At 43.9% G+C, this 17,790-nt stretch overlaps 1 protein-coding gene across 1 annotated transcript in view; it reads right to left on the reverse strand.

Annotated features, from left to right (window-relative positions):
* The window catches only part of FSTL1 (follistatin like 1), a 52,989-nt gene extending 35,565 nt beyond the window's left edge, over positions 1-17,424 (reverse strand). Inside the window, exons 1-2 of the mRNA XM_029938719.1 lie at positions 17,297-17,424; positions 17,079-17,135 (exon numbers count right to left, since the gene is read on the reverse strand). Coding sequence (XP_029794579.1) covers positions 17,079-17,135; positions 17,297-17,299 — 60 coding nt within the window. The 5' untranslated portion in view covers positions 17,300-17,424. The remainder of the gene's footprint in view (positions 1-17,078; positions 17,136-17,296) is intronic.
* Between the last annotated feature and the right edge of the window lie 366 nt (positions 17,425-17,790).

Raw genomic sequence — 17,790 nt, forward strand, 5'->3', positions numbered from 1 at the left:
GGCATGGAGCATGTACAACCGTGTTCACACTGAAGAACCTGGCATTTTATTCTTAATTAAACGGGAACACTGGAGGGTTTTACATAGGAGAGTGATGTGATCAGACACATGATTTACAAAGATTTCCCAGGTTGCTATGTAGAGAAGTAGATGGAGAAAGGCAAGAAGGAAAATGGGCGAGCAGCTAAGAGGCTACTGCAATAGCTTGGGCACGAAATGATGGTGGCTTGGACTAGGGTGGTGGCACTGGAGACTGAGAACAGTCAAAGGAGAGGTAATATATTCTGACAGTAGAGCCAGCAGGACTTGCTGATGGACTGAAAATGGAAAGGAAAAGTGACAACTCCAGAAGACTCCTGGGCACTTTGTGTTGATAACCAAAAAATACCCTACCCAGTTCTAGATGGATACGGACATGGCCATACCAGGGATCCAGTATGGAGTCAGTTCCAGAAGGATCTTCCCTCGGACTGGCGCTGGGCTCCAGATGGGTCCCATGCCTTCTCAATGAAACTGCATTCGTTTAAGAAGTGGGTTCAGCAACCCACTAAGACCTGGGGTCAGGTTTAAATAGACTCTGCTTATGAAAATTTGTTCGGAATTGACCCATGTTTCCAAACTGTCCCATGGAATATAGCACTGAAATGTTTATGGAATATTAGAAATGGTGTTCAGAGGTGAAATGTCTGGGAAACGCTCCTTATAATACTTTCCTCCTAGAAAAGAAAATAAATAATGCACATGAACATTGTAAGATTCTAAACATCCCGCAACTAAAGAATCGCTTAACCTAGCACATAGGTTAACACCACTCAATAGTTTGAGAAACATGGGTCTAGAATCTGTATGTCTCTCTCTGCAGTTTTACTGTGCCTTAGAAATCAAGCAAACACTTCAAGAATAACAGCTACTATTTACTGCGCACTTATGATGTGTGGTACTTTATATCATTATCATTGCTATACACACTATATACAGGTGCCATTTAAATTTATAGCTTTTATGTTATCATTGGTTCTTGTGCATTTTACGTCTAGACCATATGTTCACTTAGCAAAAGCAGACATATCTTTTCTGATTATATAGGTCACGCTCATTCATAGTGTTTCCTCATGCAGCACATAAGATAAAGACCAGAATTCTTCACTTTATCGCCTCATCTTCATTTACTTAGCCCACTCTAAGCAACTCTAAGCCCACTCTAAGCAGAATTTCTCACCCTCATCACTACCTCTCTCTTCTTCCTTCAGGCCTCCTCATCACTAGTTTCCTCCTTCTTATTAATTCCACTTATTTCTAAAATGAGAACCATTTGGGGATATTTCACATGCTTTGAACCCCCCTGGGCTTAGAATTCCCTAACTTCTGTCTCCCTTTCAAAGAAAATGTCATGAATGTCAGAATATGGCTACTGTTACATCTAAATCCAGGGATGGGTCATCCAGAGCTCATGATTCCCAGCTATCTGGGAGACACACACACTCATTTCACCAATCTCGGCAGAGAGAAGACTTTCTCCCGGAGTTAAATAATAGATTGCTGGGAATGAGGATGTCTTTACATTCCAGGCTACTGGAACAGGAGTCATTCTGGCTCCTAAATGACAATGCAATTCATTTTACACTGGGCAAAATAATCGCAGCATTACCTAGAAAAATAACCCAATCACCGACTGAAATATAGCCACTGTGGAGGACCGCAGCTCGCTCTCTAATCCACAAGCAATTCAATGATGGAACTGAAGCAGGAAATGAAGAGTCTTGTATTTGATCAAATATGTAAAGAAAATTAGAGAGAAATGACCTAAGCTGTAAAATGACCAGCACAGTGGGGTTAACAATCCTCAAACATCAGTTTTTCTCAGAGGATTTATTATCTTCATGGTTTCCTTAGTTTTATCTAAGCAGAGTGCCTAAATAGGGCAAGTGACAAACATACAACAAATCAACTTTTATAGTTTATTATGTATTACACATGGTTTTTTTCTTTAATTTTTTTTTACTGAAGTATAATTCACATACTATTAGTTTGAGGGGTACATTATAATATATGATATTTTTATGCATTATAAAATAATCCCCATAATAAGTCTAATTACCTATACATGTTCTTTTGCAGAAAACAGAAAAACACAGACTGTTGTCCAGTTGTCTCTAAAGCTGTTAACTTGGTAATTGTCCTTAAACAATATGGCCACCAAGTAGTTTAGAAATAAGTCTAGGGGTACCTGGGTGGCTCAGTTAAGCACCTGACTCTTGATTTCAGTTCAGATCACAATCTCATGTTTGTGAAATGGAACCTGGCACTGTGCTGACAGAGTGGAGCGTGCTTGGGATTCTCTCTCCTTCTCTCTGCCCCTCCCCCTGCTCATGCTCTCTCATGCTTTGTCTCTCTCTGTCTCTCTCTCTCTCAAAATAAATAAATATTTTTAAAAAAGGATTGGTGTTCATTCTTAAAAAAAGAAAAGAAAGAAGTCTGCAGCGAAAACTGAATACTGAATATACCCTACATTCAGCAAAGACGTCAGTGTCTGGTGTCTTTACTCAAAATACTTCCCAACCCCATTCTCTCCCTTCTAGGCCCATCCCAAGAAAGGAAATTGAGAAACCTCTAATGAACTCACACCTGAAGTGGGTGTCCTTGTTCTGGGGTTTGTTTTTTTTTTTTTTTTTTGGTCATTAGCCAGCCCTTAGTGCCATGCAGAAAATTACTCTTCTGTTGAACACGATACAGACACCAATTAATGCATAAAGTGGAAAGCTTTACCCTAAAAATAAACAGCTAAACCAGGAAGTCTGCTTCTCTGCATGTGGCTGTTGGCAAGGCCAAGGCCACACAGGATAAGAAAGAAAAGAAAATAGAAAATGCCAAGGATAGACCAGAGGAGGGGTGGGGGAACAAAGCACAAATGGGCACGCTCCTGAAAGATTCTTAAGAATTTAAGGGAAAAGAAGTCAGCTGAATTTTCCCGCTTCTGACATAGACCTCAGTCTGCCCCCAATTAACTTTAGTATCGTAATTTTGGCATATAGTGAAGACCCAAGGATAAAGATGACCTTGGAGGAGTCAAACTAAGAATACTGAGCATTTGGGACACCTGCCTGCATCCCAAAGCAGGCTTTTGTAAGCTGATGCGAGCCACTACAGAAGCCCTACCTGGGCCCTGCTGATAGAGACCTTGGCCACGAAGAGAACTCAGGTATGTCTGAGTCTGTGCTGTTTAACAGCTTTTAGCTGCTCTAACAGGAACTCCACACATTATCAAATTTCTTACTAAAGTTTAGATGAGACAAGTATCCTAGTGAGAATCACCAGAAATTTTTCTGTCTTTGAGCTCTTTATCTATTTTTTCTCTGTTGCAAATATGCCACAAACTTGGGTCCTCCTCCAGAACTGAAAATAGTTGGCCTAACACTGACAGAAGATAGCAGGATATGCTAGCTATGGGATTTGAAAGGAAAAACTTACCTCTCATGTTTGAGGTAAGAAATGAGGTAGGAAATGAATGAAGGAATAAGTGAATTATATGCATTGATTAAGTTAATGTTCATTCACAAGCAAGTTTCACAACCACAAAAATAGCCCTCCTCATCACTATTTTCTGTTTGCTCTGGCTCAGAGAGGAATCAAGACAGTATAACAGTAGTCAAACACTATGCTAAATTAAACGAAACAGTCACATTAAGGGAAATTTAATACCATATATGCTTCTCTTCATTAGTTCTAATAGAAATTTGGAATTTTTGTGAGGGAAGTGTATTTGAGCTCTAGGCAGGCAGTCATGCTCTCCAAGTAGTAAAATCTAACTCAAATAAGTAATGTCAATTAAGTAGCAAAGTTTATGTGTGTCCACGTATACTCTATTCCGGGCACAGCCAGTTTTAATTCAAATCTGACACGTGGGGGACACAAATAGACTTATTAGGAAAACCGCAGGCAACATTGGGCACCCCCAACCCCCGCCCTGACCCCATGCAGGACTGACAGCGGGTGCAATGTAGCACACTGGGCTTAGCTAGTGGGATTTAGGAATTAGAGTGCAGTTTAGATACCAAGCATTTGAGTAGAACTAAAACATCTGTGTTGGCCTCTGTTTCCTTACTGAGTTCACCCTTGCAAGTCTCTTGACTTAACTGCTGAGGTCAAGGCCAAAGAGCAGTGGCCTCAGCTATAACAGCCCTGAACTAATTTGGAGAAAGGCATGGGGGCCAGGGCAGCAACTTCATCAATACCTGTTCAGGAAGCCCAGGATGCTGGTCATGGGCCGGGTAACATGGTGACCCAGAAAACAAAATGAGGGTCCACACAGCATTTTCAGACCATTGTTTTCATAAGCCATTTCAATACTGCATCGTCATCATTATTATTGAGAGAGAAAGAATGAAAATGAGTGGGGGAGGGCGGAGGGGGAGGAAGGGAGAGAGAGAGAAAGAGAATCTTAAGAAGGCTCCACATTCACTAAGGCAGAGCCTGACATGGGGCTAGATCTAACAACTGTGGGATCATGACCTGAGCAGAAATCAAGAGTCAGATGCTTAAACCCACTGAGCCACCCTGGTGCCTCTGCATCATTAGGTTTAATTTATATTTAATTTATATTTACAAAGGTCAGAAGAAAGTTTTGTCTTTGTTTTTTTAATCAGTTCAATAAATGCTCAAGTTGCATACCTTAGAATTCTGGGTCATCTTTCCTTTTTTAAAAAAAAAATTCTTCTCTCAACCCCAAAAAGACCCTGCGTCCTTCATTCTTTGCCCAGGGTTGTTGAGCGGCTGGTTTCTGAAGTGGAAGATCAAGTGGCTCCTTTCTATAGAGTAAACAGCATTCGGGATTCCTGGGCATGCAGACCGTTCAGGTGCCAAATGCTGTACTATTTATGTTGCATTCAGTACACGCAGGAGATAGTAAGACTCACAAAATGCCGACTGCTCTGAGTCACTCTCTTCCCATTCCTATGCCAGCTTCTCTTTTTAGACTGCTCCTCCTCTGGGCCATCAATTAAAACAAGAGCTAATCAAATATCCTAAACTCCGTTAGGAAAAGTTTGACAATCCAACCTAATATATCTGCCTCCTTTCCTACAGATAGGATTTCTGGGCTCTAACTCCCATATTTTCAAAATGAAGGGGTCCAGTGACTTGCCCAAGTTCACACTACCAGTGGAAGGCAAGAGGCTCATGACCTGGGTGCCAGTATCTGTCGTGGGTTGTTCACTCCAGCCCATCTCCAGCCTTTAAGAAGCGAAAGCCTGTTTGAAGCCCGCTCACAAGAGGGATCTCCGTAAGCTCAGCCACAGCTTCTGCCAGCACTGCTGGTACTTCCTCGACTGTGAACCTCTCAAGACAGCTGAAACCTGATGGTCTCATAAATTCATTCACCTGCTTCTTATGTGTGCGGCTCACACCAGTCTGCCCGAGACAGTTTGAGGCCAATTAAGAAAACTGGGGAAGTGAGTGAGGAGAGTCAACCCAAGTGAGAGCTGCAGAATCGTGCGGATTGTGCTAAAAGGCATAGTGCCAAGCAGACACTGTCTAGACTTTAACCGGCCCCTCCAGAGGGGGGTGTGGGAGGAGGGGGAGCGAGGCCGGAAAGCCTGCTTGCTTTTTGTTCAGCTAATGCAAACACATGACACGGCCTCTGACAGGCTCCAGGCTGGGAGCTCACCCAGTCTGAGGCATTTCTTCCTTAGGGCTGGAATTCAGCTGTGGGTTGAAGAAAGTTGTGCTAATCCAGCAATCAGGGAGAAGCTAGGAATGCTTTTCCTAATCCCTGGGGAATCATAGTTCCCCAACTAAATGGAGTTGGGCAACAACAGCCCAACGTAGCACATTTGAGGGTGCAAAAGAACAGATTTTTAAAATTTCCATTTGTATTAGCCAAATCCATGAGGAAACCCCACAAAAATACAGAATTGGCTTTTGATGGAGGCCTGTTATGAAAATTTTAGAAGACTCTGAATGATATCAATGTACAAAAGTACAGATGGAGAAATGGCCACCCTGAGCCAAAAAGCATCAAATATCTGAGAGAAAATGCTGGGTTTGGGGAACTCTGTGTCTCAGTTAGAAAGAAGGCGCCCCTCCTCTGGGTGACCAGACAAGCTCCAGGCCAGGGCTCAACGAGTGCAGGAAGGCGTCAGCCCCACTTGTCCCTTGGCCAACTGCACTGGTACAGTAGACGGTCCGAACAACCACACACAGCAACCCAGTGGGAGTTTTAGAGCTGTCTTTCAATCTAGTCTTACTCAATGTGGAACATCTGAACGCACCCGAAGATGTGACTGCATCTGAAGGACAAAAAAACTACCTTAAAGCATCTCTGGAGTCACTGAACACAAAGATGCAAATACTGAAATGGCAGAGAAGCAGCTGAATCCGAACCGAGTTGAGATCAGACTCCTATCTCTGTGGCCAAAACGACTAGGCCTGGTCTTTTTTTTTTTTTTTTTTTTTGGTTTGTTTTCAAAGTCACTTTTAGAAATAAGAAACAGTGGGCCTCAAATGCAAGCATTTGCTTTGAGAGCTGAAGTCTGGGTTTATATCCTGGCTTTACTATTTACTAGGTGGTTGATTTTGAGTTACTAACTGAATTCTCTTAGCTATGGGTTCGTCACTGCTAAAACGAAGATTGTAATAACTTCTTTTTGTTTGTTTGGTTTAAAAAAATTTTTTTTAATGTTTTATTTATTTTTGAGACAGAGAGAAACAGAGCATGAGCGGGGAGGGGCAGAGAGAGAAAGGGAGATACAGAGTCCGAAGTAGGCTCCAGGATCTGAGCTGTCAGCACAGAGCCCGATGCAGGGCTCAAACCCATGAACGTGAGATCATGATCTGAGCCGAAGTCGGAGGCTTAACCGACTGAGCCTCCCAGGAGCCCCTGTAATAACTTCTTATCAGGTTGTGAGAATTAAAGATAAGGCTCTTGTCTCTCCTCCTGCTGTTGTCTGGCTAGTATTCATTTTTCAGGATGCAGACTGTGGAAGCCTCTTGGAGGCCCACCCAGTCGCCCCAGTGCCAGGGTAGGTTCTCAGGCCTGTCCTGGCACTTACCAAGCTGGATCACTCCAAGCCTCTGCTCCTGTCTGCCTCCCCCATGCACTGCAGGCCCCTTTGGAACAGGGTCTATGTCTTAGTCACCAGCACTAACTTAGTGCCTGACAGACAACAGGTTTGTGATACTTTTTGCTTCATTCCTTGAGTTAACTTTGTGAAATTTTACTTGGTCCCAGATGGATAAAGCAAATACTGCATGAAAACTTTGTGCAGCTTTTTCTCCACATAAAAGTGAACATGGTGTTCTGGGGTGGGGGCGGGGGGAGCCCGGAAGGCAGCCTGAACACTCCAGGGTGACCTCTCTGCAATGGTGCAGGAGGAGGCTGAGAGAGACCAGAAGGTAGAGGGAACGATGGAGAGAGAGCAAAGAGCAACCCGTGGAGCAATAAAGACCCAGCTCGGGAGCCTGGGATCATGGCCCGTGCGGCTGCAGTCAGGGCTGGCTGCCAGACACAGCAGTGCCCAGCAGAGGACTCCAGGGTTGTGTGCAAAACACCCAGAGCGTTGCCTTGGTTCCCAGAGGGACAAATCCCAGCCTGTTCCAGGAATACTTCCCTACCCCGTCCTTGAGAGTGGTATTTATTTTTCAAACAGTGAAAGCAAAGGGTCCTATTCCTTTGCATGATCTTATGTTCCAAACCCCAAATTTAGAATTTATGGCCAGGTAACAGGCATGTTATGGAGACAGCAGCAAGGATATATAGAAATGACCATTCCACAAACACACCCAAGCTATCCAGTGTCCACCTCTGTATCCAAGTAGGACAGACAGAGGGGAGAAGAAAACTGAATGTGGAAAAATTCCAAGAGCTTTTTATTTTTTTTTAATGTTTATTTATTTTCAAGAGAGACAAAGAGAAAGAGACAGAGAGAGAGATACAGAGAGAGAGAGAGAGAGAGAGAGAGAGAGAGAGAGCACGTGCGAGAGCAAGCGAGCCAGGGAAGAGCAGAGAGAAAGACACAGAATCCAAGCAGCCTCCAGGTTCCGAGCTGTCAGCACAGAGCCTGATGTGGAGCTCAAACCCACAAACCATGGGGTCATGACCTCAGCTGGTCAGAGGCTTAACCACCTAGACTCCCCTCCAAGAGCTTTATACCTTTTCTTTGCTTTTTCTCGCTCTTTTTCCTTTTCTGGCACTCTCCCTCATTCACTGTCTTTGGGAAGAACTTATGCTGGTTTACAAAGCCCACAGCCTGTGCACAGGAGGGGCTCAACGAGTACCTAATTCTCTTCCTGCAGGAATGATAGGATTGGGACTTCACAGAACAAACAGTACCTATAAGTCTGAAAGCAAGGTTGGCTCAGTTGAAGCAAGAGTTCTGATATGAATTCTGGGCATTAAAGCATCCACTGAAATAAATATCCATATAAATATCCATAGCCTAGTTGTCTTTTGAGGGGGGAGCAGAGGAGGAGCAGAGAGGGAGACAGAAAAAGAATCCCAAGCAGTCTCCACATTCAGCGCAGAATCCTATGTGAAGCTTGATCTCAAGACTATGAGATGATGACTTGAGCTAAAATCAAGAGTCGGAGATGCTCAAGCCATCCAGGTGCCCCCACTAGTTGTCTTTTACAAAGGTGATCTTTAATCTCTAGAGAGTCAAAGAGGCTAGGAGAGTTCTGTAAGCCATGGGCGTGCATGCACATACACACACCCAACCCCACGGGTTTTGGAGGCCTTCCAATAAACAGATGCCACTAGAATGATAATAATAGCTAACACTTACTGTACTCTATGTGCTGGGCCACTCTGCTAACTGCTTTATATGTAATAGCTTATTCAATTCTTACAACTAACCTATGGAGTAAATACTCTGTAGTAAGCCCATTTTATAGATGAGGATACAGGCCCAGAGAAGTTAAGTAAGTTTCCAAGATTACAGGGCCAGTAAGAGTAGTACTAGGATTTAAATTTGGATAGTCTAGCTTGAAGGTCTTAGCACGTAACCATTATGCTATACCTCCTCTCAAGGATAAATATGGTAACAGCCCAAGCCAGCACACAGGTTGTACAAATATACACAATGCCTAGTAGACGTTAGTATGTAAGTTGAGAATTCTCTTGTTGAAGTCATTACAGAGTCAAAACATTCTCAGCGCCTAGTAGGGGCTGCTAAGAGGCACTTTATTGTGTTTTGTGTTGACTATGTTCCATGAGTAGAGGAAACCTTTTCCATTTTTCCATTGGATAGACAGAGAGACAGCCATTATTCCCATTTTACAGATGAGGAAGACAAGCTCAGGGAGGTTAAGTTACTTGCACAAGGCCTCAAAGCTAGACAAGGGCAGAATTCAAACCCAGCCTATTACCCAAAGCCCCTGTTCTTAACTGAAGCTGCAAATCAGAGATAGTTTGTGGTTTAAAAAAGGTAACATCATCAAGAAAGGGGCAGAGAAGGAATTCGAAGTCAAGGACTCTCATTATTTTATAATGTCTTTCTTAATAATGAGAAGGTGCTGTAACAGGGTCCGTGTAAAAGATAAGACTTGGCAACACCCAGATATGGTGAACAAGAGAAGAGAATGAAGGAACTCAGTGGAAGGCTTGAGTGACATTGAATACAGGAAATGAGGAAAAGCACCAGCACTCCAAAAGATACAATTTCCACACAAAAAGCTGCCACCTACTGAACAGGCCGGTCAAGTGGTCAAGATAAGACAGGCTGAAAATGGCCCCAGCAACTCAAATGGAGCCACTTAAGTTCTGAGAAGGCATCCAACCCTATGCTGCATTCTGGGGTTTTCTGAACCAGCGGCAAGAGGTGAAGAAAGGAGTGGTAATTTCTGTGAAGTTTCTGGACCCCCCAAATTTGGCCAGGTCCATTTGAGCTGCACAGGAGATATGGTGGCAGTGACCCCTTCAGAAGAGGGACCTCCATGGTATTACCTTTTAGTTCCACATTATTCTGAGTAGCAGCATACGTGCTAAGGGATTGGCATAATGTCTGGAACTTCTGTAGATCAATAAACTATACTCATTTACTATCACTGGAAGGCAGAATGAAAGACTGTGAGGAAAAGACAAATTTTGCCTCAGACACAAATATTTTAAGTCTTGAACAAGATAAAAAATAAAGACAAAGAGGCAGTTTCCTTCTTTTAATTCAAGCCAATATCCCAAGACCCACATATGTGTAAATCTGGGCCTGCAACATGTCATGGGTTTTGCCATATGTCACATGACTTGTTTCGGCAACAGTTTAGCTGGTCAAAAACAGTGTCCAAGATTATTCAGGAAACATTTGAAGGGTCATAAATTCAGACTTAATCCTGGAAATAGCTTATTGGTGATGGCTTCCAAATGAGCACATAAAAAGTCTGTGAAGAGATTTCACTGAAATCCTCCAACCACAGCAGGAAATGCAGATTTATAGGATATATTTTGTACTCCAACTACCCAAAGAGCTTTCTATTAGCAAGTTACTGCCAGATGGCTGCTAATGCAGGAGCTGTTATCTATGACAGCAGCAGCTCTTAGAGAGCCTTAGCAAGAACAACTGTTTATTCCATCCGAACAGCCAAGAACATTCTCATTATCATATTCTTGTTGATGGCCAACATTAGAGGGTTTGGCTCACTTTAAGGTGTTCAAATTTGTCTAAAGAAGTTAAAAGCTTGGGCCCGGAATAAAGTGCTGGCTGTGTGTGTGTGTGTGTGCGCGCGCGCTGACATTTTCATCCATTCGCTACCCTAGCCATACCACCCATTACCCAATGTTGTCTTTGTTTCACATAGTCCTGAACTCTGCCTTTTAATCACCTTAATTTTGTTTACAGATATACCAATGTTTGTCAGATTGGACAGACTTTTCCAGAAGTAGTGGCAAATATCTTTTATCTCACATGCAGAGTAATTGCTAGTGGCTACCCAGAACATTGCTGAGCATTTTCAAACCTCCTCCAGACTCAGAAGGACAGAATCCTATGATTGATTAGCAATATCTGTCATGGGGAAAGCGGGGGTGGTGGTGGTGTGGATGCCATGCTTGTGCCATCGCTGCATGCCGTTTATCACAGTGTTATCTCATACTTTTATTGCCTACAGTGTTTAGTAGGCTCACCACATACATCTGTTGATTGATTTTGATAGTTTCTCTGAAAGGAGGGATGAAGGGCTGATTTATCTTTAGGTGGTGGAGTTATGGTTGATTTTATTCTTTGCTCTTGTCTTTCCCTTATTCTCTAAGCTTTTTATGAGCATATTATATTTTCATATTTTGTCAGAATATAGCTCAACTTTCTTATTTAAATAAAAGAGCATATATGAGGACAGTAAATTCATCCTGAATAAGGGAAAGGGATCACAAGAATCCTCAAGATGGATTTTAAGATTTCATTAGACTTCTCTGGGGTGCCTGAGTGGCTTCAGTTGGTTGAGCATCCGACTTCAGCTCAGGTCGTGATCTCACAGTTCATGAGTTTGAGGCCCACATTGGGCTCTGTGCTGACAGCTCAGAGCCTGGAGCCTGCTTTGTATTCTGTGTTTCCCTCTCTCTCTACCCCTCCCCTGCTCGTTCTCTCTCTCTCTCTCTCTCTCTCTCTCTCTCTCTCTCTCAAAAATAAAATAAAAACATCGAAAGAAATTTTTTAAAAAAGGATTTCATTTTACTTCTCTACAAATCTGTACACAGTTGTGAGAATAAGGCAGAGTAGAGGGTGTTCTGCTTTTTAAATTGAATCATAATCATCTGCCAGAGCTTTAAAAATTTTTGTAAATATAACTTTTAGTGGCACATATTGATGTTAACTCTTAACTTTTCTCCTGTTGTTGGATATGTAGTAAATTTTAAGTTTTAGCCATCATAAATTATATAACAGGTATCTTATGTAGTCTCTTTGAAAGTAATAATGGCCAGGGCAAAGTGATCAAAAAGAACTATTTGAGTTTCTTTCCTTGATTTCGTTTCTCAGCGTAGACACTATTGAGTCCTAGAATATCTATCTGCAAAACAGTCAAGTCAGCTCCCCGAAAACTGATCCAAAGTCTGCTAAAATGAATTCATATAAAAAAAGACTGTATATTTAACTGTTTGCTATACGTCCTTGTGGTTAGCAAGGAAGATATTTTTTTTTTACTGTAAACACTGTTAATTACAAGCTTAAATGCTTAAAATAATATCCAATTTGCAATCATCACATGGAGAGGGTTAATTTATCTTTTCATTACTTATTAAAGGGTTATCGTTACAACATAAATTAAAAACTTGCCAAATGTTACTAGGACCAGACTTGAAGAGAATGCACTAACTAAATGATGATCCCTGAGTGATAAAATGGAACTCTGATCACATCCACTCCTCACGTTTTTCATTGTAACTACTTCCATACACTCCCAGTTCACAGCTTCCTTTCTGCACCAACTCCCTCAGCCTGGACTGGGCACTGGCTATATGGGTAACCTAGAGTCCATCAAGCTCTAGGTTGAAGATTTGTGCACTGTACTAATGTAAAAAACCTTTAAAAATTAAGGGAAGCCCTGTGTTAATACAAAAAAAGCAATAATTATAATTGTACAGATACTTGTTCATCATACAGTTATAATAATACCACAGCTGCCACAGTTTAAGGGATCTGGCCCACCATTAGATTGTAATGAGGGCAGAGACCATGTCTTACACTTCATGCATCACTCTGTGCTGTGTAGGCTCAGCCTGTGGGGATACTGCCTGATGGGCCCTGAATAGAGAAGGCCCATGCGGTCAATGACTCAACCCTAGAGAAAGCCCCCCACACCAAAGTTACAGGCAGCAGAAGATGCCATCTTAGAGAACATAATGTATTTGACCTACGTGACATTAATCACCTGGCTTTACAAAATGAATTGAAGTGTAAGGGTTTCTTCAACCCCATAATATCTAGTGTCATTGTGTTAATTCTATTTGTGGCTGCTAGAAATTTTGTCTCAATGTTCCGTTATTTGAAGAGGAGGAGGAAAACGATACTGACATTTTCAATTCATGATGTGCGACTGCTGGTATTTACAGTTCATCCTTTACTCTCTCTCTTCTCCTAGAAACACATCTTTCTGACTCGCTGACTTCATTCTTTTCTGGGACATTACATTCAATGCAGCCCATGCCCCCTGATCTCTACCTCACAGCTCCTCCCCAATTAGCTCCTCTGAGCTTGGGAATCGACACCTGCTTTCCATCACCCAATCCAGAGACTTCTATGGGAATTGAGTATGTCCTCCTTCTAAAGACATTTTCAGTGGCCAAGGCCTCAGTTTGCAGGGTGCTTGCCCATTTGCTTTGCTTACTCAAGCAGAGTCCTTGCTATGTTTTAACATTCTAATTTCCAATAGTGGTCTTTAGAATCACAGCAAATAGTTTATTTGCCAATGGATAAACAAATATGGTATTTTAGTGCTTAATGTGCAAGATGGGTATTAAAATCGTAGTTCTGCTGCAGCTCCAAGAAGCAGTCAGGGAGGATGTAGGTCAGACTGTAGGCCTCCCTAAATCCACCATTAGGATAATTCTGAAGGACACAGAGGAGATCCCACATCAGCCAATAAAACCCCTCACGGCTGATTCACTTGCATTTTGATAATAGGGTATAAATGAGAAATCTGTAATCAGAGGGACAATGACCTAATAATATTCTCATCTATCTGTGTAATTGTTATTATTCTTGTTACTATGATCTTAAGTGATGTGCTCGCAGCTCATGAGTCAAGTTCTTCCTTACTGAAATGAGTATTCTGATTTGTGAATCAGTCCTCTGTACATGTGACTTATCACGATCAATGTATAGACTGGAATGCTGGCAATCAGAGTGCAGGCAGAGACAACCACCAAGGGAGAGTGGAAGTATGCTTGGGTGCTCACCAAGACTGTCTTTCAGAAGCAGGCAGTTGGGCCACAGGGCCCCCTCCAGCCTGCCTTGTTAGAGTAGACTCAGATCCACCTACTCAGAGTCAAGGGCACATGCTCTAATGCCTGGATTGTCAAACTTTCCCAGTCTCCATCCACACCTCTCTGAGCTGCTCAGGGGGAGAGGAATGAATGATGGCGAATGAATGAGCCCACAGAGCCCCCTCTCAACAGAATCTAAAAAGAGGGTGGCTATGTCATTGTCGTTTGAGGCACTCCCTCAAGCTGCTGAGACACCCTCCTCCATTCCTCATCCATACTGATGTTAACATATATTCTTCAACAGACTTGTGCAGCACCCCCACCATCCCCTCAAGCATAGAATATAAAGGGGCAGAGTGAGCTCATGTGGATGGGGCAGAATTTTGTGGGAGGCTGCTAAAAGGAATAAGAATATTAAGACAAAGTCAGAATGAGAGGAAGCAATAAAAAAAGTGGTGCCAAGTAAGTAAGAGACCATGGAAGACATTCAAAATACAATACTTTGCTTAATGAGATGTGTTAATAGTTTCTTGAATCTAGCCAAACAGAATTTACAGACTGGCACTGATAACGATGACAACCATCTTTTCCCAAGTCTAGGACACCTCTGGTTCTGGAGGTCTACTGCTGCAAAGGCTTGGCTTCTTCTAATAGCAACATGATTTGTCGGGCAATCACATTTTTTCAAAATGTTGAGTTGAATAGTTGTGCTTGTATTAAACCAAAAAGTACCAAGAAAACTAAGTTTATTTTCTAAACATCATTTTTTAAACATGCAATGATATTTGTACAATGTTTGCCCTAATGTCTACTAAAGTGGATTCATGTCAACAAAGGCTGTAAATATCATTAATTTGGCTTTGTTTGCTACATATTGTTATAGCTAACAAGGAAAAATATTCTATTGCAAGGAGATTACACAGTAAAATGCTTAAAATAATACATAAATTGCTAGGGTTAATTTACCTTTTCATTAATAATTAAAGGTATATTATTATTAACCATAGATTAAAAACTTGCCACATGTTACTCAGGCTAGACATCAAGAAACTGGATTGATTAAAAGATAATCTTTAATATGAAGCCATGAAATGTGACCTGGATCATACCTACTCCTCACTGCTCAGGTTCGCTGAGTTCACTCACAGCCTACTTTCTGCACCAACTCTCTGGGTTTTCATGCCTCAGCACTTCTTGATTTTGGCTGGGAATCTGGGGGAAAATACTCTCTGCTGTTCCACCTCAAGCAGGAAATTGCTGCTAGGGGAGCTTCCTATGAGAGCAAAGCTTTGCCTTGCAATGCTGGTGAGGGGGAGGGGTGTAGCCCGGGCTGCCTAGAATAGATCTTGGACCTCCGCCTCGCCGCCTTCAGCCTTCAGCCTTCAGTCTTGTGGTTTGGGAACCAACAGCCTGGTCATACCTCACATCTGCATTCCAGTTCACTGAATGATTTCACACACTAGCTGGCAATTCTAAGCCTGCCATAAAACCAACCAGGGATTCACCTCATCCATCATTGCGCTGCAGCTGCCTTGTGAGGGCCACAGCAGGGATGGAAGGGTGTTCCTTAGCTAGGGCTAAATCAGCCAGTGAAGACGGATCCTCCCTCAAATTCAAACCCTGGAAGACAAAATGCATGAGAAGCAGATCTGTCGTTCAAGATGGGCCCCCAAACATTGAGGGGACTGGATTTAGATCCTTCTTTAGAACTAACTAGCCCCGTGACCTTGAGTAGGTTACCCAATCCTCCAAACCTCCTTCCTCTGGGTTTAACAAAACTGACCTTATAAGGTTGGGGAAGATTTAAAAGAAATGAAGCATGTAGCCCAATGTCTCCTGTGTAAGAGGTGCACCAAATGTGAACTCCTTCTGTGGGACAGAGATTCAGAACCTGGGGTATGATGCCAGGCTATCTGGGTTCAAATCCCTATTCCTACCATTTATCGGCTTAGGGCACTGGATAATTTATGTAACCTCTGACTCAGTTTTCCCATCATTAAAATGGGATTTTATTACAACCCAAAGTAGATATCCAGCAAATATGAGCTATTTTTTTTTCATTGTGAGTAAAAACAGCTTGTGTTTCCAGTGCAACCTATAGTGAAGTAAGTGAGAGTTTAATGTATGTGTATTTTTTTTAATCATGAAAACCCTGCATGCCTTTATGATTTTTTTCTGGGCAGAGTCAAGCTATGATGCTAAAAGGGTGGGGCTAAACTCTAATATGAAGAAAAAAATTCAAAGAGGGAGAATAACCACCCACCAGGGAGCTATTTCTTTTGTAATGTACATTCCATTTCTTCTCCCTCATGCTTTTTAATTCCTTCCACATTTCCTGCCATAATTATCAAATGTTTGGTTTCTGACCTCACTGTTCTAGAGACTAGAGCCCAGGGAATTTGGAATTGTTTATTTTCTGTCCATAAACCTTTGAGTTAATGGAGGGGCTTGTGAGTGAAGGGTTTGTTGGTTTGTTTGTAATGTCTCAGGAAGGTCACTGGAGTTGAAAGGAAAACATTACCAAAACAGTGCTGAAATACTTTGACTGGAAACACGGAGCCCCCAAAGAGCAGAGCAATGGATCTCTTACACTTGCGCAACGCTGGATTAAGGGAAAACTGAGATTTTTAAAAGCCGTTATATAGCCCTGATGTGAACACAAAATCCCAGAAAACTTTACAAAGAAAAAAAAATGCTGGGAATCATAATCTTACTTTATAAAAAAGAAAAAAAAAAGGCTTTCCGCCCTAAAAGAATCTCTGGAGATTCCCCCCGCCCCTTTCCCCGAGGAGTCAGCCTTGGAAGCAAAAAAACCCCCAACTATTCTCAATTTCCTCTTAAGTGAAGGAAAGAACTCAAAGGCGCCTTTTTGAACTCTGCTGCTGCTCTTGTCGCCGCCTCCGTCCCAATCCACCCAGCTCGTCCTCTCTCCCCCTCCCCACTCTCCCTCCATATTAGCCGCGGTGGGGCTCCCGCTCACGGCCCAAACACTTTTCCTGATTTGGAGGTTTAAGTTAAGTCGCACATCTGCTCGGCGCGCCCCCCTCACCCCACGCATGGAAACTCCCAGTCCCACCCCGGAGAACATCCCCAGGACACACTCCCCGCCCGCCCGGCGCACACCCAAGTGGCTCCGGAGCCCGAGGTCGGACCTCCTCGGCCACTCACTTACCTCGGCGTGGACCCAGGCGACCGCCACCAGCGCGAGCGCAAGCCAGCGTGTCCACATCTGCGGAAGAGAGAAGAGCGAGACTGAAGGCGCCGGGCCCCGCGCCCACCCCGGAAACTTCTCCGGGTCCCGCAGACTCGCCCCCTCCGCCCGTCCACCCTCGGGCGCCCGGTGAGGTCGGGCCACCGCGCCCCGCACCGCGCGGCGCGCCCAGCTCTCACCATGGTCCCGTCCCGGTCTCCGGAGGGCGCGGGGCAAGGCGGCTGCGGCGAGCGCTAAGGGAAGGTGGGAGCTCAGCCGATCGGCAGCCTCGGAGGAAATCCGACCTGCGCTCGCCGCCCCTTAAGACCCCTCCTTCCCCGACTGCCTGCCCCCCAGCTCCTCCCCATTCTCCTCCCCTTCTGCAGCAGCGGCCCCCGCGGCTTACGGCTCCCGGCTCCGCTCAGTCCTCCCCGCCCCTCGCACTGGGGAGCCCGCGTGCGTCCGGGCGCCACCCGAACCCCTCTCCCCCTCTGGCCCCAGGACTTGGGAACTGAGACCGAGAGGAGGCGTCCCTGGTAGGGGGGAGCTGCAACATAGGCGGAGAGGGGTGGGGGGGCCGAAGCCCCACCCCCGGGAGGGGCTGTAGGCTTGCGGCAGCTCTGGCGGGCCGTGGGCGCCCGCTGCGGCGGTGGCCAGGTGGGCGGTGCTGCGGAGGGCTCACTGCCGGGTCCAG

This window comes from Suricata suricatta, chromosome 5, assembly GCF_006229205.1.
Source record: "Suricata suricatta isolate VVHF042 chromosome 5, meerkat_22Aug2017_6uvM2_HiC, whole genome shotgun sequence".
Classification (NCBI taxonomy): domain Eukaryota; kingdom Metazoa; phylum Chordata; class Mammalia; order Carnivora; family Herpestidae; genus Suricata; species Suricata suricatta.